General features: G+C 53.0%; 1 protein-coding gene across 1 annotated transcript in view; it reads left to right on the plus strand.

Moving 5' to 3' along the window:
• LOC138101663 (centrosome-associated protein CEP250-like) overlaps window positions 1-20,992 on the plus strand; it is a 57,761-nt gene that overhangs the window by 29,518 nt on the left and 7,251 nt on the right. Inside the window, exons 17-28 of the mRNA XM_068999436.1 lie at window positions 6,904-6,951; window positions 7,098-7,345; window positions 7,802-7,955; window positions 10,113-10,256; window positions 10,713-10,993; window positions 12,192-12,351; window positions 12,930-13,139; window positions 14,050-14,137; window positions 14,737-14,891; window positions 15,824-16,165; window positions 18,143-18,336; window positions 19,632-19,722. Of these exons, the coding sequence (XP_068855537.1) occupies window positions 6,904-6,951; window positions 7,098-7,345; window positions 7,802-7,955; window positions 10,113-10,256; window positions 10,713-10,993; window positions 12,192-12,351; window positions 12,930-13,139; window positions 14,050-14,137; window positions 14,737-14,891; window positions 15,824-16,165; window positions 18,143-18,336; window positions 19,632-19,722 (2,115 nt within the window). The remainder of the gene's footprint in view (window positions 1-6,903; window positions 6,952-7,097; window positions 7,346-7,801; window positions 7,956-10,112; window positions 10,257-10,712; window positions 10,994-12,191; window positions 12,352-12,929; window positions 13,140-14,049; window positions 14,138-14,736; window positions 14,892-15,823; window positions 16,166-18,142; window positions 18,337-19,631; window positions 19,723-20,992) is intronic.

A 20,992-nucleotide genomic window follows, 5' to 3' on the forward strand; every position in this document is an offset into this window, starting at 1 on the left:
ATCCGTTCATTGGATGTTATCCAACCAAGCAGACAGTTCAATTATCGCAAGCATAACTGTATCAGCTATTTCACTGTTATGTCTAAGTTTAGTTAATGGCAGAAATAAAGGCATTAGTTATTGTTGCAAAACTGTATCTTTATAACAACGATACTTTAACATTAAATACTTTAACATTATACATATAGCATCCATTTTAACATTTGCGGAAAGCCAATATTATAGTATGTATTTATCACACATTTATGGCTGTGTCTTCGAAGTTTGGCTCGCAACAGCGTGTCCCACTTACAGAACTGACATTACAGCACACAAACTCATGCAGCCCTTATAAAAAAACAACTTTACAACCAGACTATTTTAACAACATTAAACATTTTAACATATACCATTGTCTTAATATTTCCCAAGGAAAATATCATAATATTTAATATTATAACTCATAATGTAATTCATAACCCATAAACATATGGCAAAAGCCAACTCTCAATAAGTTGTTTGTAACACCCCACAAGAGTAGATGGGACCCCCAGATCCCCCAGACCTCCCAAGATGGGAGATCCCCAAGACCTGCCCACCCCCTCAGATGCAAGGAGAACATGTCCTGTGGGGGACCCCAAAATCAGGGGGCTTTAAAATTGGGGGACACCCCAAAATCATGCTGTAAGACCCCAATATCAGGGTGACGCCCCTGCCAAAGAAGCTGGGACCCCCGAGCTCCCCCACATGGGAGGAAAATGTAACTGGGGGAGCATGAAATCAGAGGAAACCCCAAAATCAGGGGAACCCCCCCGAACGCTAGATGGGACCCCAGAACACCAAGACTCCCACAGAGCCTCCCCCCCTACCCCCCCCCCCCCCCCCCCCGGGTGGAAGGAGAACACGTCCTTGGATGTGTGGCCTGGGGGTGTCACCAAAACTGTGGGAAAAACAAAGCCCTCACACAACATTTTTAATGTTAGAGAGTCAAGGCATTACTTTATTCTGGCCAGGATATTGTTCTGGCCAGGATGTACCCCAGAAATCATCTCATCCACACATAGCCCAGGTGTGCAGAGAGAATCATTCCATGACACATGGCTTCTACTAGATTTTCCAGATCTTTTATACAGTCAAAAGTCATAGAAACAAATTGGGTCAGTGTTCATTGGTCCCAAGTGAGTGTAGTTCTTAGCAATTGCTCTCCTATGGAATCCAGATTTCTTCTCTTCTGATGTTAATTAGATCTTCATTCCTTGATTTTCTTATCAGTCTTTTCTGGAGGAGATGTCTCCAACTCTGCCAGAGGCAGAGTCTGGGGTAGATGTTCATAGATGGCCGCTGATGTTCTGTTGATGTTCCGTCGATGGCCTTCATCTCTTTGGGGCTACTCCCAGTCTGTTGAAATGCTAAGCCCATCTCAGGCCTCACCTAGAGAAACAATGCCCTGGAAAGAAGCTTCAGTTCCCTTCTCCGGGGCAAAGGTGAAGAAACCTGGCTAAAGTTATATAAAAAAAGTGGTTTTAAACTGGTTGGTTTTCCAACAGGGGGGGTCCCTTGGGCGTTTCTAGGGGCTAACAGGGGGGTTTGGGGTGGCTCCGGAGACATTCTGGGAGTCTGTGGGAGGTGAGATGGGAGTTTGGGGGGCTCTAATTAGCTTTTAATCCACCCTAGGCAAAGATATTAATATTCATAATCCTATAAAGTCTTTGTTCTTCTTCCCAAAGTTCAGGACTTCAGCATGACTTTGGCTGAGCAGCAGTCCGTGCCAATTAGTAAAGCTTACTAAAATAGATCATTTGATTTAGCTAATTGTAATGCTCATGGATCGTGTGTTTTACAGGGGGCACATACTAAGGGGGGACACGGATAGGTGGATCGGGAAGTCCCAAGTACCTTCCAAGTACCGCAGCCAACAGGGAAAGGGAAGGAGGAGAAAATGCGGCCAGGAAATGAGGAGAAAAGAAGGCTACTTGCTCCAACTAATTGGGAGAGACCCCGTTGGACACACACCTGACGGACTTTCTCCCTTTCTCCAAATCAAGGCAATTTTACAGGACTCCTCGGTCTCCTTTGTGGACACGAACTTCTAGTGAGGTGAATTTTACCCACTGCGGGGTGGGGGGCACAGGAGCTCCTCTGCCTGGGGAGGGGGGAGTATAAAGCAGTATAAACCAGTCCAGACTGGGGCAGGTGGGGAAAATTCAGAGTCACAAGGGGCCAGTGGCAGCGAGGCAGGGAGGGGCGGGAGTGATCGGCCGGGGAGGGGGAGAGGGGGAAGTTCCAGCCTCAGCCGGACCCCCCTCATTGACTGACAAGTGGGGAGCGGCTCCCGCCCAACCGGCGGGCGGGGAAAAGCGCCCTCAGTCATTGGCTGGGCGGGACAGGGGGCGGGGCGAGAGCTGTTCCCGCCTCAGACCAACTCCCCTCAGTCATTGGCTGGGCGGGACAGGGGGCGGGGCGAGAGCTGTTCCCGCCTCAGCCCAACTCCCCTCAGTCATTGGCTGGGCGGGACAGGGGGCGGGGCGAGAGCTGTTCCCGCCTCAGCCCAACTCCCCTCAGTCATTGGCTGGGCGGGACAGGGGGCGGGGCGAGAGCTGTTCCCACCTCAGCCCAACTCCCCTCAGTCATTGGCTGGGTGGGTACCGGAAATGACCCAACAAAGCCTCAAAACCTTTTCAAAACTTAACAAAACTGACAAAAATGGAATAAATTTGTATAAGTATAGAAAAATTTAAGGCTATATTTGTTACATTTAAAGAATGGAGGGTTGAAAAGGCGGACTGTGCACAAAAACGTGGCAAAACCAAGAAAACCCCCAAAACCCCTTTAAGAATCCCTCGGGATTAAGTGAGATTAAGTGGAAGCATAATAAATATGAATAAAGAAGTTAAAGCTATACTTAACATATAATTAAAAAATGGGGCGGTGTGAAAGGGGCTTCGGGTGCTAAAATGCCTCAAGAAGGCATCAAAAAACCCCAGGTGTTATAAACGAGGTGGGAAACCTTTTGGCAGGCTAACTTGTTTATTAATTAGCAACTTAGAACGAGGATCCAAGATAAGCTCAGACCCTACACTACAAGCCAGAAAAATGAACAATGTGACACATCGAGTACTCCCTTGGACCACAAGTTTCCACCAGAGAACCTGGTACAGAGCACTTGGTCAGTTTTTATTGTCTCTGTCACCTCCAGGACTGGTGCGCTTTCAATCTCACTGATTGGCCACTTTCCGGTGTTCTGATTGCCTTTTAACATGGTGCATCCTTGACCAATCATTTCTAATTGGATCCATTCCATTGGTCAGCTCCTTTTCCAGTCAGGGTCTTGGGTACTGATATCGTCTCATGGGGTAATGGTTCTAAAAGGATCCTTCTATAAAGTCCATCAGGTTCCTGTTGTACCTGCCTCTAATGGTTATACCCATGCATTGCTTCCTGTACACACGCGCACTTAACTCATTAGCTTATAACTATTTAAATTCATAGTACATTAATTAGGCACTTTATTTAACAATTCATCAACTAATTATCGATATATAGGTAACCAGCCCGGGAAAGCCAACCTGCTATAACACAAGCACCAAATTCCCCTCCTGCCGGGGCTGGCTGTCCAGCAGCTCAAGTAGGAGAGTCCTCCAGGAGCTCAGGGGAGCTGAGGCCCTCGTGCTGAGGCACAGCCCGTGGAGAAAGGGGTCAGTGGCCAGAATGCGTGCTTTGGGAATCAGAGCTGGGTTCCTAAATCCTGTCGGAACTCTCTCTCCCCGACCTGTGGTGGCTGAGGGTTGTATGAGGGAAGGGTTTGCCAGCCATGAACTGGACTTGTTGATCATCTGAGCTCCGTTCAGGGGCAGTTAGTGGGAGCCTGTTCCTTTCCCCTTCCCCAAGGGCAGAGTGTTGGTGAGGGCTGGAGTTGGAGGCTGTGTCTGCCCCCACAGCCGGTACCGTGGGGCTGCGGATGCTCCTGCCCACGTGGGCTTGTCTGAGCTGGGCTTTCTGCCTCTTTCAGGTGTCCTTGCTGCAGTCACAGGTGGCCTGAGACCAACAGCACTGGCAGAACTACACTGAGAGCTGTGCAAGGACCAGCCAGGAGCTCAGACCTTCACCGGGAGCTGTCCTGCTCCTTTGCAGCTGTGCTCAAGGAGCCCAAAGCTGCTGTTCTGGAAGCAGAGACTCGAAGCTGCATCGGTCTCTGAAGCTGAACTTGGCAGTGACATCCCTGGGCCGTCAGTCTCTGGAGAGAGTCTGGAGAGGCCCTGGAGAAGGCAGGTGCCGCTCTTCTCTTCCCCAGACGATTTGTACCCTGCCAGAAACCAATTCCTGTCAACTGGGGCACAAAAATTCTCCCTAGGACACAGATGAATGTTCTCAAAGATGAAGGAGTAAAATATCTACCAAAGCTTTTCCAAGCATTTGGTTCTGGAAGGTCTGTTCCTAGCGAGGTGTTCCGGTTTGGCCAAATTTAGAAATATATCCTCTGAGAGAAGGCACAACCACCCCTCCCCCACCAGGTTTGGGAAAAAATAAATTTTCCTTGAAGGAAAGTGAAGGAGATAAAACTATTTATTGAACAAACACACGGGAAAAGGAAAATAATGCTAAACAATAAAATCTCTCGCTGTGGAGAAAAAACCTGGGAAAGTGTTAGAGTCCTCCTGTTGGTCTCCTCGGAGCTGGGGCTTGGCCCAAGGCCAGGTCCTCTGCGCTCGGTGGAAAGTCCTCCTGATGTGTTCTAATATTGTAGCAGTCCAGTGGAAAAGGGAGAAAGTCCGAAATTCCAGGGAAGGAAAAAAAAATTCACCTCTCTCTCCGGAGAAAAAGAAGCTGAACAACTGGCCAAAAGCTGACCGGGAAGCCGCAAGCCAGGTGCCTCCTCCCTCCCCTGCCGCAGCTGGAAAAAAACCCCGCTATCTGTGTGTGACCTTGAACAAGCTGCAAACTGCTTTGAAAAAGTTGTGCTCAGTTTAGAGGCATAGAAATTAATTTCTGGGCATAGGCAGCGATATGGGCTACACATCATAAGGTCACCCCAAGACACGAGGAATCTTTGAAATAAGCAGCAAGACTTTTCTTCTGCCTAGAAGACCTAGTGATATGTTGCCAAACAGAGAGCAGAGAAAAAAATGCACTCGTGTCTGTCTCGGGATTCTGAATCTCTTTTATGAGCCTTAAACACTGCAACTCCTGGCATTTCTCTGTAGGAATTTGAAAAGACCCTGAAACACCATTTTTCCTCCTCATGTGGCTGTTCTAGATGCAGAGCTTTACTTTCCATGAATATTTGTAAGCACCAAGAACCTTTTGAGGCTTTTTCTTACACCTCCCCTTTGTCAGGGGAGACAGACAAATTCCTGTGACTCAGGAACTAAGCGCATCCCTAAAGAGCATGCGGGTCTCAGGAATGCTGAGCCTTAAAACTGATGCTGTCTGGGCCAGCAACTTTGAACTCATGTTATGAGCCAGGTCCCTGCCCAGCTGCCCGGCTGGGCTGTGGGGATGTGGGGGTGCTGGTGCAGGTGCCGGGCAGCAGTGAGCTGGGATGGGTGGAGAGCCAGGGGAGGGCCTCTCCAACAGCCCCTGGAATGTTGGGGTTTGCAGCCTGGCAACCATCAACAGCCCATGGAATGTTGGGGTTTGGAGCCTGGCAACCATCAACAGCCCATGGAATGTTGGGGTTTGGAGCCTGGCAACTGTCAACAGCTCCTGAACATTGGGGCTTTGACCTTGCAACTGCCAACAGCACTTTGATTTTGTGCTCTTGACCCTGCAAAGGCCAACGACCCTTGGATATTGGGGTTTGACCCTGCAAAGGCCAACGGCCTTTGGAGATTGGGGTTTAGACCCTGCGAAGTCAAACAACCTTTGGAGATTGGGGTTTAGACCCTGCAAAGGCCAAAAGCCTTTGGAGATTGGGGTTTAGACCCTGCAAAGGCCAACGGCCTTTGGAGATTGGGGTTTAGACCCTGCAAAGGCCAACGGCCTTTGGACACTGACATTTGGTCACTGCTCGTGCCAAGGGGCAGATGGAGACCCGGCGGGTGAGTGAGAGAGCTGCTGCCCTCTTTGTGCCAAGCCCAGCAGGGGCCTGGGTGGGCCTGGGCTGTGCCACTGGGAACAGTTCCCTTTGGGAATAGCAAGGGATTAACAGTTGGCTGTTCCAGAGCTAGCAGCAGCTTTGGTGCTGGCCATGGGGACAGGCCTGGGAGGGAATGGGGGGGCTCCTGGCCATCCCAGAGCACACCCACATCTCCTCCTCCGTCCTTGTCCCACTGGAGGGTGTGGGCACAAACAAGGGAGCAGCTTTCACTGCCTTCCCCTCAGCCCAATTCACAGCGCAGCCTGAGCGCTTCCCAGAGACAAGAATGGGTTTCTCCTAGACATCTCCAAGATGATCCCCAGTGGTGCAGAGGAGGCCACGAGGATGATAGGAAGATGCTCCAAGGGCTGGAGCACCTGTGCCAAGGGAAAAGGATGCAAGAGTTGGGGTTGTCCAGCCTGGAGAAGGTTCCAGGGTGACCTTCCAATGCATGAAGGGGCTGGAAGAGAGCTGGAGAGAGACTTAAGCCAGGGGCCTGCAGGGAAAGGACAGGGTCTAATGGGATATTGGGAGGGAATTCTTCCCTGTGAGGCTGCTGAGGCCCTGGCACAGGTTGCCCACAGAAGCTGTGGCTGCCCCTGGATCCCTGGCAGTGTTCAAGACCAGGTTGGATGGGGCTCTGGGCAATTCCCCTTGTGGTGTTCTAAGAAGTGATGAGACACCTTCCAGCATGTTTGTTTGTGCTGCTGTCAACCTACTGGGCTGAAAATATTCCCAAGGAGGGGAGGAAGGAGCTGAGCTGGAATTCCAGGCTGGGAAGCATTTAGAGGCGACTGCCTCAGGGGCAGCCATGCAGTCTGAGTGTGCTCTTCCCTATGCTCTTCCAGGGAGCTCGAGGCCTTTCTCACCAGGGACGTTTCTCCAGAGCCCCTGAGGTGAGTAAACTGTGCTGAGCTGGCTCGGATTTGAAACTGGTCCTCCACAAATGGACACTGGTTCTTGTGGAATCAGAAGAGGCATCTCAGTGGTACTTTGGAATAGGAACAGAGTACCTGACTAACAGCTGGATGTGGGCTTTCAGGTGCTGTTAGACGGCAGTGACAGCATGGCCAGTTCCATCACCGGCGCTGACCGTTCCCAGCATGCAGCCTCCAGGAACAGCCTCTCAACTCCGACATCCACTGCTGCACAGCATCCCTTGGAATTGGTTTGGGAAGCCACAGAGAATTGTGGGCGCTTGCAGCGATGTTTTGAGAAAATGGAGGAGCGATGCAAGAGGCTCAGTAGCCACCGGGAGCACATAGACTCTGTGATGGAAGAAATCAGAAGGTGAGTGTTTCTTCCTCCTCCTCCTGCGTTCCAGAGGCAATCTGCGTCCAGGTCTGGGAGTTCAGAGGTGTTCTGGGCAAAGAACTCACCTGCCCTACCATGTGTAGGCCTCAGTGTGGCTCTTGAGCATCGTCCTGTCAGGGCTTTTCATGCTCTACTGTGACTCCCAAGGCTGCCTGGGAGATGCACAGCGATGTTGGAATAGAAGACTCCTTCCTCTCACCGTGCTGCTTCCCTGAATTCTGTTCTTTGAGAGCCCCTGTCCAGCCACTGCTTCTCACTGAAGGAAGGCAAAATCCTGCCTTCCTTTCCCTTTGCCTCTGGAGGATTTCCTTGGGAGGGAAAGAGCAAGGTCTTCCTTAGCCCACTGCCCCCAGCTCCATTGTGGAGGGCTGAAAATGGGATCGATGGCTCTTCAGGCCTCTTCCTTCTTCTGACTGAGCCTTGTCTCTGCAGTGACTGTGAAAACCTTGAGAAGTCCAAGGAAAAGCTGCAGCAATGCACTGGAATCCCGGAGCCAGGAGCCTTGAGTCTGCGCCAGAAGAACAGCAAGCAGCTGAAGGAAGCGTCAGCCCAGGCGGAAAAGGCGGAGCAGCAGCACAGGATGGAGGTTGGTTTTGGAAATGAGGCTGGTTTTCCGTTGAAAACTTGTCTTGCCCCTTCTTGTACAGTGGAGGACTTGGCTGCACTTGAGGGAGAAGACCCATCACTGCAGAGGGAGCTGGAAGTCAACAGGCAGGCACTGGAGGAATTGCAGCTTCAGAGGGAGCTGCTGGAGCAAGAGGGGCATGATGTTACCGTGGCTCTGGACACCTTATTCCTAGGCAGCACCTGTGGGAGTGGGAGTTGTGCCAGCCAGATCAGGCCAGATGCTGTTTCTGGCAGTAGAAGAGAGGGACACTGCTGTGCACACCTGGCTCAAGATGGCACACGCATTTATTAGCCAGGCATATGCATGTTCATCAGCAAAGGGTTACATGCTTCTGCAAAATTTGTTCCTTTGGGCAGCCCCAGAGCCTCTAAAAGAGGGAACGGAGCTGGGGAAGGGTCTGGAGCACAGGTGTGACAAGGAGTGGCTGAGGGAGCTGGGGGGGCTGAGCCTGGAGAAAAGGAGGTTCAGGGGACACCTTCTCGCTCTCTCCAACTCCCTGTGACAGGAAGGTGCAGCCAGGTGAGGGTTGGTCTTTGCTCCCAGGGAACAAGGGACAGGACAAGAGGAAACGGCCCCAAGTGTGCCGGGGGAGGTTTGGATTGGGTGTTACAGGAGAGCTGTGAGAGAAGGGTTTGTTTCTGATGGTCTCTGTCAGACAGTCTCAGTTCTGGAGTATGTGGTAGGTTTGGCAAATACCCAGCAGAGGTTTTGCTTTTGAAGAGAAAAGCTCAAAACCACAGTGTAGTCTTCAGGCTTGAATACCAGCAAGGGCCATGAGACACCTTCTTTGTGTAAGACAAGTAAATGGTATTGTCGGTGTGAACTGCTGCACAAAGAGAGTCTGCTTTGGCCACATCAGCCAGACTGCCATCAGTCACTAAAGGACTGCTCACCACAAGAGCCGTTTCCCTGCCAGGCATGCCCTCGTTGCAGAGAGCTGCTTTGCACACTGGAGGAGGGGACACTTTGATGTGGGTTTTGTCCGAGAAGGAGAAACCCTGTGAATTTTCACTTGCTTCAGCAAGCAAAATTGCTTTCCTCAACCATCCTGAAAATGTCCAGCACTGGAATAGATCCTGATAGACATTTTGTTGGTAAGGGAGTGTGCAAGGAGAACTGGTGTGATTTTTTGCAAGGCTGGAGCTGTGGGAGATGGCAGGCTATGGGGCTGTGTGGAGCATGCCCTCCATGTCTTCTACATTGAATTTGGGGAGGTGAAAGGTGAAGAGGGCTATCTTTGGGCCCAGGAATGAGCCCTCTCACAGGAAGCCCGGCAGAAACATCAGCTTTCCGTTGGGATTTTTGTGCTGCTCTTGTGCTCTGTTTTCCTAAGACTTACCTTGGAGGATCTTCACTGTTCTCTTAAGGGTCCTCTTTTGGTGTGTACTGGTCGGTGTCCATAGCCAAACTGAGTTTGTAGGACTTTTCTTTTGTGGGCACAGGGAGGGCGCAGCAGGAACGCTGACAAGAGACAAATCTTTTTAAAGACTCGCCTGGAGTATTTCTGAACAGCAACCCAGAGATGTCTCCTGGGCTGTGTTCTAAGTCACTCTCTGGGAAGCTGTGTCCCCCCCAGGGCAGACAGTGGCCCAGGGGAGCAGCAGCCGAGTGCTCTGAGAGCGCGTGAGCCCATCAGTCTTTGCCTCTTGCCACACAGAGTTTGCAGGGGAAGTGTCAAGCCCTCTGCTCTTTCCTTCTGTGCAGGTCCTGCTGGAAAAGCAGAAGGAGAAGAATTCTTTATCAGAGACACTGCTCCAAACTCGGGGACAGCTAAGCCAAGCCTGCCAGCAGGTGCAGCAGCTCAGGCAGGAGGTGAAAGAGCAGCAAGAGAAGGGGCAGGTAAGTCTGAGCAGGCAGGGAACAGAGTGCAGGGCAGTGGCAAGGGCACAAAAGGCAGGTGCTGGGAGTCAGGAGGCAAGGGCTGCTTCAGGCCCTGGCAGCACAGAGCCTGGCAAGCTCCAGAGCTCAGGCCCGGGAAGCAAGGCTTACAATGGAAGCAGAGCTGGGTAGAGAAGCCAAAAGAAGTCGCTGAAGGAATGGGATTTTGAGAGAGCAAGTGGGAAAAGCTGAGCCTGAGGGCAGGTCGCAGGAAGTTGCTCTGCATTTTGTTGCCAGACCATCCAGGCAAAGCTGCAAGCTGAGCTGCAGAAAGCTCGGAGGGGAATCCAGGCAGCGCAGAAGAGGCACAAGGAAGAATTACGAGGCATCAAAGAGGAAATGAATCTCCTCCTTGAGCAGAGGGAGGCTCTACAAAAGCAGGTGAGTGAAACAGCAGAGGCACCGCAGCATCCAGCAGGGGGTCTGTGCCCTTCTTGCTTTTCCATGGCAGAGCAGCAGCTGCTGGGGTGGTCCCTGGGGCTGCCTCGTGCTCTGGGCTCCTTGGCAGCTGCTCTGAAGGACCCTCGGTGCTCTGCTGAATCTCAGCTGCTGCCCTGGACAGCTGGGCTAGTCCTCTGGGCTGTTGGCCAGCAACCATCAGCACGGATTCCTGCTGGCCTCTTCTTGCTGGCCTTGGTGTGGGAGGTGCTTTTTCAGGTGCCCTTGGTGGGCCACGTAGAGATTGAAACAAGTTGTCCGTATGCATTGTGAATCTGGTGCTCTGAGGACAGGGAGAAATGGAAAGTTGGCCTTTGCCTTTTCTCACAGCCTCTGCTGTGGCTGACAGTGACAGGCTGTGGCTGTAGCCTCTGACTGCTTTGTTCTGTTTGACTGGAGGTGGGAGAGTTGACATCTCAGCTGGCAGCCTCCAGAGAGTCCCAGGCAACGATTGTTCAGAGAGCCCGGCAAGATGTGAGGGAGGCCCAGAAGCAGTCAAGGCAGAAGCTGTTGCAGGTTGAGCAGCTCCAGAAGATGCTGGAGGAGGCAGAACATCAGAACAAGGAGCTGCAAGTGCACCTGAAGAACTTGGAGATGGAAAGGAGTCAATGGGAAGAAGTGGCACGCCAAAATTCGGGACTTTGGGCTTCCTTGAACACCCTAGAGAAGGAAAAAGCCAGGTAAATGAAAGCCTGTGGGACTCTGCCTTGTGGGAATGGATTCCCTCTTTGCCATCTTTGCACCTGCCAGGGGCTCTGGCAGCATTTCCTACGTGGCAGAGTTCTGAACTCTCCGTGCAGACGCGTCTGGTTGTCTGGATGTTGTGTTTCATTTTCTTTTCTTTCAAGCCTTCAGTTAGAGTTTTTCTGAAGACAAAGGCTTTTGGAGTAGCTCTTTCCCTCTAGGGGTGTGTTCTGTTGTGAGGTGGGTGTGCTAACACTGCCCAAGCTGCAGTGTAAGGAGCTGGACACATCCAGCAGCTCCGCCTTGGGTCCTGTAACTTGAAGCCTTTGGGATCTGGACCAGCCTGGCATGCTGATGCCTTTGCTTGGCAGAACCATCTCAAGGCCCTGATTGCTGACCTAGGCCAGATTCCCCTCAAAGGCACCCAAGAACCAAGAATGTCTCTGTTGCATCGTTCCTCAGAAAATGCCCCCAGGTGCCTGGGGGGGCTCAAGCAGGGTCCCTGCCAGCCTCCAGAGTCACAGGCAATACTGACTGTGCAAAGAATGCAAGAGACAAGACCAAGGTTAGCGGGGCCCCTCCAGCTGACCAAGTCCTGCCAGTCTTCATTGCCACAGGATTCTTCTTTCGAGAAGAAGACAAAGAAAGGGCAGGGCCCTCTTGCTTGCCTGCAGGTTTCTGCATCTTCCATCAGATTGTGCTCCAAGGCTCTGTTGCCACTTCTGCTATCGGCCTTTGTTTCTCCAGCTGGAAGTAGGATGGGTGCTGGTAGATCTTAGGGAACTTCCCCGAGATCCTCTGGCTGTAGGGTGCTGCTCCTCCTACCTGGACATACAAGATGGGGCAAGGAAATGTCTCTTCCATGTTGACCAAACCTTTCCCCCTTGGAGCCTGGGTAGTCAGAAGAAAACTCTTCCTCTCCCCTAATCTCTTCATGGCAAGACTTTGTTAGGTCTATATTCACATTCCCATCTCAAGAAGAAGGTAGGACATGTAGGCAGGAACTCCTCATTCTTTCATGAATAAAAGCAGAGTGGGCACATGCTGGGCTGTGACTGCAGGGGGAACAAACAAACAGCCACGTTGTTTAGACAAACCTCATCAGACAGAGCAGTTTTCCCCGAGGTGGTGCGAGTCCTAAGAGTTCCTAAAATGTGATACCGTGTAGTAATGAGTTGCATGCTTCCCTTTTAGGCTGCTTCTGTCTCTGGAGGAAAAGAACCTGTGCCTCAGAACACTGGAAGAAAAGAACCAGGCACTGAACAATCAGGTGTCTCAATTTCGTTCTGCTCTTCGCGAGGCCGAGCAGCTCTGTGCAAACCGCACAGGACAAGTGCTGAAGCTCAACGCCCAGGTAATCTGTGCCCTGGCGTCCTCTTCTCCAGGGACACACATCATCACCTTTGGCTTGGAGGCCCCAACTGCTTTCCCCTCCCAGCAGCATCCACTGCTGCCGTGTTCTGCCCCGGGGTGCTGCTGCACCCACAGGCCAAGGCTGGATCTGGTGTCTGCTGCCGATGTTTTCCTCCGTTCTCTCCCGGGTCCCAGCAGGAAATGTGGGAGGAGAAGCAGCAGCAGACTCCTTTGGAGCTTCTCCATCCCTCTGTTAGCAGTGTTGTCCCAGATGGAGTTGGTGCCTGTGCTGGGCACCGAGCAATGTGGGCACACAGACGTGGCTATGGCAGGCTGGGGAGGGCACTTCCAGCGCAGCCAGTTCAGCCGGTGTTCAGAGCTGCAGCCTCAAGGATGCCCATTGGCTCCCTTTCCCTATTTTCAGGACACTTGTTTCCATTGGAATCCTTGGCTCTGTGCCTTCTGTTTTGGGCATGTTTTTTTGCCTGAAGTCATTTCTCCTTTGTTGCTTGCTCTACTGCCTGCTCTGCTGCCTCAGGAGCAGCCCTGTCCCTGAGGCTCTGTGCATCCATCTTCCAGATGCGGGCCCTGCAGAAGGCAGTGCTGGAGATGGAGGCTACCCAGGCAACTCGAGAGAAGCAGCTGCTGCAGGAGCTGGAGGAGTCCCGAGCAGGAGAACGGAGCTTGAGGGACTCTGTGCAGGTGCTGGAGGCTGAGGTGTCTGAGCTGCGTAGGAAGCTCCAGAGCTCTGAGAACAGAGCAGAGGCCTTGGCCACAAAGTGTCAGCAGGCCAGTGGTGCTCACCAGGAAACTCAATCCCAGCTGGACAAACTGCTCCTGGTTCTCCACCACGTGATCAGGGATAGCAGAGACTTGGTCACCTGGAGCTCAGGCAAGTGTGGGAGGCTGGGAGAGCAGGTGGAGCGAGGGGGTGGTTCCTGGTCATCCTGGTATGACACACTCACCCTGTCAGTTCAGGCTGACTCAGGCCTTGGGAAGTCTTGTCTCCCTGCAGAGACACAAGTCCATGTTTGTTTGTAGAGAAGTGATTAGAGTCAGAAGGGAGAAGGGCCCAAGTCCTGTCAAGCCACAGGGCCCATGCAGTTGTCTTTGGGGCAGTGCTGACATTAGTGGTCATCAAAATAACGTCAGCCTGTGACACACATCCTGCTGCAAGGCGAGCTCTAGGACAATGACAAAGGCACCTCCTCCTAGGTAGAAAGAGGCCTTGTTTGTTGGAGACTGTTGGATTAAATCTTGAAACAGAATGTCTTCTCTTTTCAGAAAAGGGTCATGTCTTGGGCCTAAGTGCTTCTCAGGATGGGGATGTCCCCGCAGAGCTCACAGTGGACAGAGTGTCAGCAGCTCTGCAAGACCTGCAGCAGCACCTGGAGCATTCCCAGAAAGATCTGGTAATATGCACCCAGAAATCCTGTCCTGCTGCTGGGCTGCTGGACAAGCAGAGTGCCAAGGCCAGGATGGGTGGAAGTTCTTGTAGGGGGGTTGTCTCACTAGCATGGGGAGGAAGGAGGATCACGATCACATCTACCAGTACGGTCCAGCTGCCCTCTCCCACCTGGGCTATTTCTGCTTTAGTGTTTGTAGCCCTTTGTCTCCTGCCAGCAGTGGCACTGACAGGTGATTCTGTTCCTCTTGCCTCTTCCAGAATGATGCAAGGAAGAAGATACAGGCCTTGGAGCTGGAGCTGGGCATGGGGCAGGCTGAGAGGGACAATCTCAGAGCCAGCAATCAGGAGCTGCTGAAACAGTTGGAAGAAATTCAAGCAGGTACAGCTTCACCTCTCCCACCCGCTGCCCCATCCTGTCCCAGCAGGGATCTCTGATGCCACACAGAGGAAAAGGGCAGTGCCCAGAGATGGCAGAGGGGAAGAACAACCAGCAGGAGATTTCTCCATCCAGTGCCAGTGAAAGCTTTTTCTCGAGGAAGATGCCGTGGCTGGCAGTGCCATCTGGCTGTGCTATGGCTGATCCCGTGCACAGGTGGTGCCTTTCAGGTGCTGTGTCTGTGCTGAGGAGCTGTAGCTGGATGCCTCAGCTCGATTCCCCCCAACTCCAGGCCCTGCCAGAGCCCCCAGGCTATTGGCCTCTCTGGAGCAGGGCTGCACAGGCATCCCCGCTCCTTTGTCTCTCTTGGACTGCTCACTCTGCACAAGCCCAAGAGTAAAGACACTTTCCTATTCCTCTGAACCTTGCCCCTTGGAGTCCTGCTTTTTTCTCCTTCATTTCTGTCAGCTTTGGAAGCCCTTGCGGCCTTAGGGGCTGGCAAACACAGGCAGGCCAAGAAGACAGTGCTGTTGTCCCTGCAGGATGCACATCAGTTTGCCTTTGCTTTGCTGTTCTCATTCTCCTTCTCCTTCCTGCTGCAGCGATGTGGAGGGCAGAACACCAGAAGACCTCTCGAGAAACTGCCCTGGAGAAAGAGGCCATTGCCCTGAAGGAAGAGGGTGTGACTCTTTGTCAGGAGGTGGCATCTCTGCAGAGGAAACTGGAGAGCCTGGAGAAGGAAAGGAAGGATGTGCTGGTGAGAACGGCAGATGCCATGAAGGGCCATTTCCTAGCTATGTTTGGCCCTTGTGTTAATAGTTCTAAGGAGCACCTCTTTCCAGCTGAGCTTTTCAAACTGCATTCTTCTGAATAAGGAGGAAAAGATGTCGTAGTCATGTCAAAGCCAGTTAGTGCTGAGGCTGCTGGTTTTCCTCCATGCTGGAGTTTTGTGCCCTGTAGTTCTCAATGTCCACACTGTCTCTATGGACATTGCATGGTCTGGGCAATTCCTCGTGTCCAAACCCACGTCCAGATTTCAAATACCTGGACCTGGAACGAGAGGTGAGAAGGCCAAGTTTGCTGTTAATAGAAAGGTGTTTGGCCTTGGCCATCAGAGAGCAGCCAGTGGGGAGAAAAGAGAGAAAAGCAAAGTGCTGATGCAGATAAGGACGTGTGCCTGCAAGGGGAGAACTCGTCCTGAGTGGCAGCAGAGAATGACAGACTGATGTGGCCATTGCTGCTCCAAGAGAGGGCAGTGGGGCTCTCGGGGATGGTGCCATGGAAACTCTACACAGGAGAGCTCAAAAACCACTCCTGTCACCCCAGCTGCAGGGAATGAAATGTTGGGGGTGTTTGCTCTTCCCTTTCTCCCTGCTGGAGAGCACATCCTCATGGCACCGCCTAAATCCTGCTTAGCGTGGACTTGGAATCCTGGCTGCAGTTCTGGCAGCTGCTCCCCAAAGGAACACTCGAGTGGAGCTGCAAGAGGTCGGGGAAGGGCAGAAAGGGAGCTGGGATGGGCTGAGTGAGCTGGGAAAGACTCAGCGTCAAGGGCGGTCCCAGCAAAGGTCTGAGGCATCCCGAGAGGCAGAGAGAGAGGGGCAGCCTTTGCCTGCCTGTGGCAGGAGTCCCGATCTGGTATGAAAAGCAAACTGAGAGAGGGAATGAGTGACCTCCCTGTTTTGGCAGCGTGAACGGGAATTGTACGAGGAGCAGATGAGAGATCTGAAAAAGAAGAATGAAATGAAAACACCGGAGATGCGAAGTGTCAAGGAAAACACCCAACAACTGGAAGTGGAGAGGGAAGCCAAGCAGGAACAGTTGGAGCATGGGGCTGCTGCTTTGAAGGAATGGCAAGAGACCGCTCAAGTCCTGAGTGTTGCACTGACCAAGAGTGAAATTTCCAAAGGGGCTCTGAAGAAAGACCTGGACATCTTGAAGGAAAGGCTTTGTCTCCAGGTAGGCACTGGCACTGATCTTCAGTCCACTGCAACGTCTCTCAAAGATTCCAATGAAGTTTCCCATGAAGAGGTGGGATTCTAAATCCCTGTCAGTCTAGGCCTGCTTGGGCAAAGCAGCCCGGGCTGCAGCAGGCAGCCTTGTGTGTCTGCCTGGCTCCAGCCAGAGACCATTGGCTGCCAGATTGTTTGCTGGCATGCCTGGAATGACTGAGGCAGCTCTGGAGCTGCTGTTCAAATCAGCTCCAGGCCAAAAGCTGGGCATGGGGAATTGCTTCTCCCGTGCCCAGGCAAGGGGAGGCAACATGTGTGGGTTGGATTTGGTGTGGAAAGGAATGGAGCAGGTGAGCAGAGTGATGGACTGAAGTGAGCAGAGTTCTGTAGCGAGGGCTGAAGAGCAGCTGCACTGCTGGAGCTTCGAGGATGCTTCCCGAGATGGAGATTTCTGAGGGACAGCTCTTGTGGTGTTTGAAATAAGGGAATCATCTCCTCTCTGAATACCCAGCAGGCTGTTGGAGCAGAGGGCAAGCGGCTGTCTGAGCACTCCAGGAGGGGTGTGGAATGTGTGCGGGACCAGGTTGCAGCAGCAGCAGCAGACAAGCCAGAGAAGCGTGAGCTCAGGAGAACTTTTGAGGTAAAGTGGGCTTTCACTGCCTCTGCAGAGCCTCAGGCTCCTCTGGATCATGACTCGTGTGCCCAGGCAGTGCTTTGGAGTCCTCTGCTTGTTTCCTTGCCTCTCCCTGTCCCTGCTGTGGGCACACCACTTTGTTTGTTCTCTCTGTTGTGGCAGCCCATGGCTTTCACAAAGGCACCTTCACTCCGCTGCCTCCCTCCCTGGCCCCGTGTCCCCGGACACACACTGGCCTCTCCTGCACAGCCCCCAGCGAGAGCTCTTTGCCCCCAGTGCTGTCTGGTGCAATTGAGGGTCTGTGAGCAGAGATCTCCTTGCCTTGATGTCCAGAGGTCCTTTTGCCCCATGTTTGCTGACAGGTTTCTGTGACCCTTTCTCCCATCCAACCTGCAGGTGGAACCTGAAGGGAGGAGTGTCCAGAGAATCTTTGGGAATGTTTACCTCTCGGATACCATTAGAGTGGATGCTCCCCCGTCTTCCCAGCACAGCAGGTCGACTTCTGGACAGGTGAGAACATCATCTTCCTTGGTGGGAGGAACACAACCCTTGGCAAGGCACATGTCCCTCAGAAAGCAGAGTAGCAGCTGTGAGCTGAGCTGTTTTCCCCAAGCCAGGCAAGCCCTGAGCGCTGCTCCCAGGGCTGGCAGCTCCTCTGCTCCAGAGCAGACAGAGGGCACCGTGCTGGAGCTGCTGTGGCTGCACCCGCTGCAGAGCCAGCAGGAGGTGGGAGCAGCTGGCTCTCTGCTGCCAGCCAGCCCAGCAGCCACAAGCCCGTGGTGTCAGGAAAGAAGAGTTGGAGGAGTTTCGTGGCCTCAGCAGTGCTTGAAGGCTCATTCTCCCCGTGGGCTTCGTTGCCCACATTGTGCTCTGCTCCCATGTGGAATGCTCTGAAGTTTGGGAGAAGGAGAGTTTGCTCCCTGTCCCTGGGCTGGCTGTGCAGGAGCTTGCTGTTCAGATCAGCTCCAGGCCAAAAGCCGGGCATGGGGATCTGCTTCTCCCTTGCCCAGGCAAGGGGAGGCAACACGTGGGGGTGAGCAGTGATGGACTGAAGTGAGCAGAGTTCTGTAGCGAGGGCTGAACAGCAGCTGCACTGCTGGTGCTTAGAGTCAAGTGTATTGGCAGTTGTGGAAGATGCAGTATTTTTGGGTGACAACACAGAATTTGGGGCAGGGATGTTTGTTGGGAAGGAGCAATCTGGTGCCAGGCAAGCCAGCAGGGCCTGACACAGCACTTCCAAGGTAACAGTGCCAGAGGCTTTTGGCAGCCCAGGGTATCGGAGCTGCAGAGGGCAGATGCTGTGAAACTTTGAGCCCAGAGCACGGGAGCTCCCTGTCCTCTGGCTGCCTGCGAGGTGGCACTGGCTGGCTCTGCACAGGGCTCCTGAGGAAGGGCTCGAGCTGTACCTTGTCCTGCTTCCAGGTTTCCCAGGAGCAAGAGTCATTGAGCAGGGCTCTGGAGCAGCTGCACCAGGAGCCCTCTGGCCAAGGGCACGCACTGGCCCAGGTGTGCAGAGAGAAGGAGCTGCTGGGCCGGGAGAAGGCTGCCCTTGAGGGCCGACTGGCAGCCATGGAGCGTCACCAACAAGACCTTTCCAAGCAGCTGGCAGAGACCAGGTAAAGGCAGGGAGGAGACCCTTTCCGGATGCTTTTACCTTGCATGGACAGAAAATGGAAGTCTCAAGAAAAAGAAATATGCCACAATGTGAAGGTTATTTTTCTGACATCTAAAGCCAGCAAAGCTGTTGTGAGCCTTGGGCTCCTGTTTGTGCCGCCAAGCACACTCGTGTGGGAAGTCAAAAGCAAGCCACCCGGCCCTGAATTGAGTAGTACTTAAACCATGCAGCTGTTGAGTGAAACCTCAAGTTTCTCTTGGGTTTAGTTCCTTGTGCTGGGCATTGAACATCCCTCTTTCCTTCCTAAGTAGCTTGACACAATCCTGATCTTCAGAACTGAAGCTTCATCTTCAGAACTCCAGGCTCTGACCTTGGGATGTTGGCAGTAGCATGCTGCCATTCAGGGGGAAGCCAGAGGCTCCTGCTGAAAATGCTGAGGGCCTTCTGCTTCCAAGCACACTCTTGAGAAGTGTGAGGCAGGACCTAGAGCTGCTTAGAGAGCAGCAGGGAAACCTCTTTGGAATTGTTGACAGCCCCTGGGGATTCTTGCTGTGTTGATGGGCACCCACCTGTCAAACCTGCCAAGGTCCTTTTGGATGGTCCCTCTCACTCTCCAAAGAAGGACAAGACTTGGGCTACTGCCTGCTTAGCTGGCAACACTAAAAGAAAGGTGGCAAGTCTATTCCTTGACCGTGCAGGAGCTTAAACTGCAGTCTCTGCATTCAGGTAGTTGTTGTTCAGACAACATGGTGTTCTGAATTTTTACAAGTGCTGCCATGACCATGAGATTTTACTGTATCATGCAAAGTAGTTCTGAAGTCTCTTAAATACAGAGTGTCTGGAAAATTATGTACCTTTATGTCCATGATGAAGAGAGTTAACAAGTCAGGAGTGAGCCAGGACGAGAGTCTGTTCTGTCCCCCTGCAGAGCAGCTTGGAAGTGCTGATGAGAGAAGGGCTGTGAGCAGAGGCTGGGCTTTTGCTCCTCGGCCCAGCCTGTGTGGGCACAGCTAGCCAGGGTCATAGGTCAGGAAGAGCAGCTGAAGGTTCGGCTGTTGAGGTCACGTTGGGCTGGGCTGTCTGTGCTGTGCCAGGCCATAAGGAAGGCCTGGGCACTCCCTCAGAGGGCCCTGCTTTGCTACTGAAATGGCACAAATGGGCCTTCTCTGTACAAGTTTCCATGCGACCCGTTTTGCATTCTCAGGCCTGGGCATCTTGAGCCACGTTGTCCTGGAATAACTGCCCGGGAGTGTCAGGAGCGAGCAGCTCATGTCTCTCCGTATTTGCAACCTGTAGGTCAGCGAAGGAGAGCCTGGAATCCAGCCTGTTTGCTGCTCAGCAGCAGATATCCCAGCTGGAGATCACCAGCAACCATCTGGAGGCTCAAGTGCTCACAGTCACACAGGCCAAGGAGGCGCTACAAGGTGAGAACCTCGTGTGCTTTGTTTGTGGTGCCGCCCCACCTAGAGAAGCTGCTGTAAAGCCTCCTCTGTCTGCAGGGCTTCTGAGGAGCGGTGGCGCTGGAGGCAGGGCCCTCCTACGCTGACACTGAAAGGGCCTGAGTCAGTAAAGGCAGTAAAGACTCTGAATCTTGCTGTTGGTCGTGTTTGCAGGAGAAGTGAAGTGCCTCCAACGTGAGCTGGAAGCAGAGAGAGCTCTCAGGAAGCAGGAGCAGGAAGACACAGCACAACAGCTCTTGCAGGTAGAGCAGCAGTGTCACAAAAGCCTCAGGCTTCAGGGAACTGCTCAGCAGGTGGAAATAAACAAGCTCCTGCAAGACCTGGTAGGTGACAATACGCTTCTGAATTGTCCAAGCTGGCCCTGGGGGCTGGTTTAGCACCAGCAGAGCCTGAGGGTGTGAAAGGGCAGCAGTCCTCTGCCAGAGGCCTCCCGCTGCTGGGCCGGGCAGGAGAGGCGGCGGCTCGGACTTGGAGGCGCGTGAAGACCCACAGGATGGTGCTGGGCCAGTAAATGCAGCCACGGCTTCCGTGAGGGCGTAAGGCGAGTTCCAGAGCAGCTTGGGCAGTGCCCACCCAAAGCGTGGCGGCCCAGGGCAGGATCTTCCCCGAGTCCCACCTGCCACGGAGCAGATGCCAGCGTGGAGCAGATGCCAACAGTGCTGCTGGCTGCAGGCGTGGGAACTCGGTTCCTGTCTTGCTGTGCTCCCACGGTGGACAGAGGGATTAGCTTTGGGCTGGAAGCAAATGGAACAGGCCCCGGTCCTTCAGTCCTTGTGACTGGGGCATCAGGGTGCCAGAAGGTGACACCTCCTTTTCTGAATGGTTGGACTCAATGCTTGTGCAGGTCTTTCCCAACAGAAATGATTCCATGGTTCTGGGATCCTTGCACCTGCTGAGCCTCCTTTTAAATTCCCTGACAGGACACGGTTTCTGGAGAGCAGAGAACCAGTGCTGTTGTCTTTTCAGGTTGGGGTTTGTGGGAGGGATGAAGCTTCACGTTTTTCAGCGAGGAGCTTGCCTGGGGACTTCAACTTGAAGATTTTTCCAAACCTCCTCAGGCAATTGAGCGGGAAAGGTACCATGCAGACATACAGGAGATGCTGCAGCAATGGGGAAAAGAGAAGGCAGAGAGAGAGCAGGAGCACCAGAAGGTGCTGTTTGAGATGAGGCAGAAAGTTGCCACCCTGCAGGCTCAAA

Source organism: Aphelocoma coerulescens, unplaced genomic scaffold (assembly GCF_041296385.1).
Source record: "Aphelocoma coerulescens isolate FSJ_1873_10779 unplaced genomic scaffold, UR_Acoe_1.0 HiC_scaffold_39, whole genome shotgun sequence".
In the NCBI taxonomy this organism is placed as follows: domain Eukaryota; kingdom Metazoa; phylum Chordata; class Aves; order Passeriformes; family Corvidae; genus Aphelocoma; species Aphelocoma coerulescens.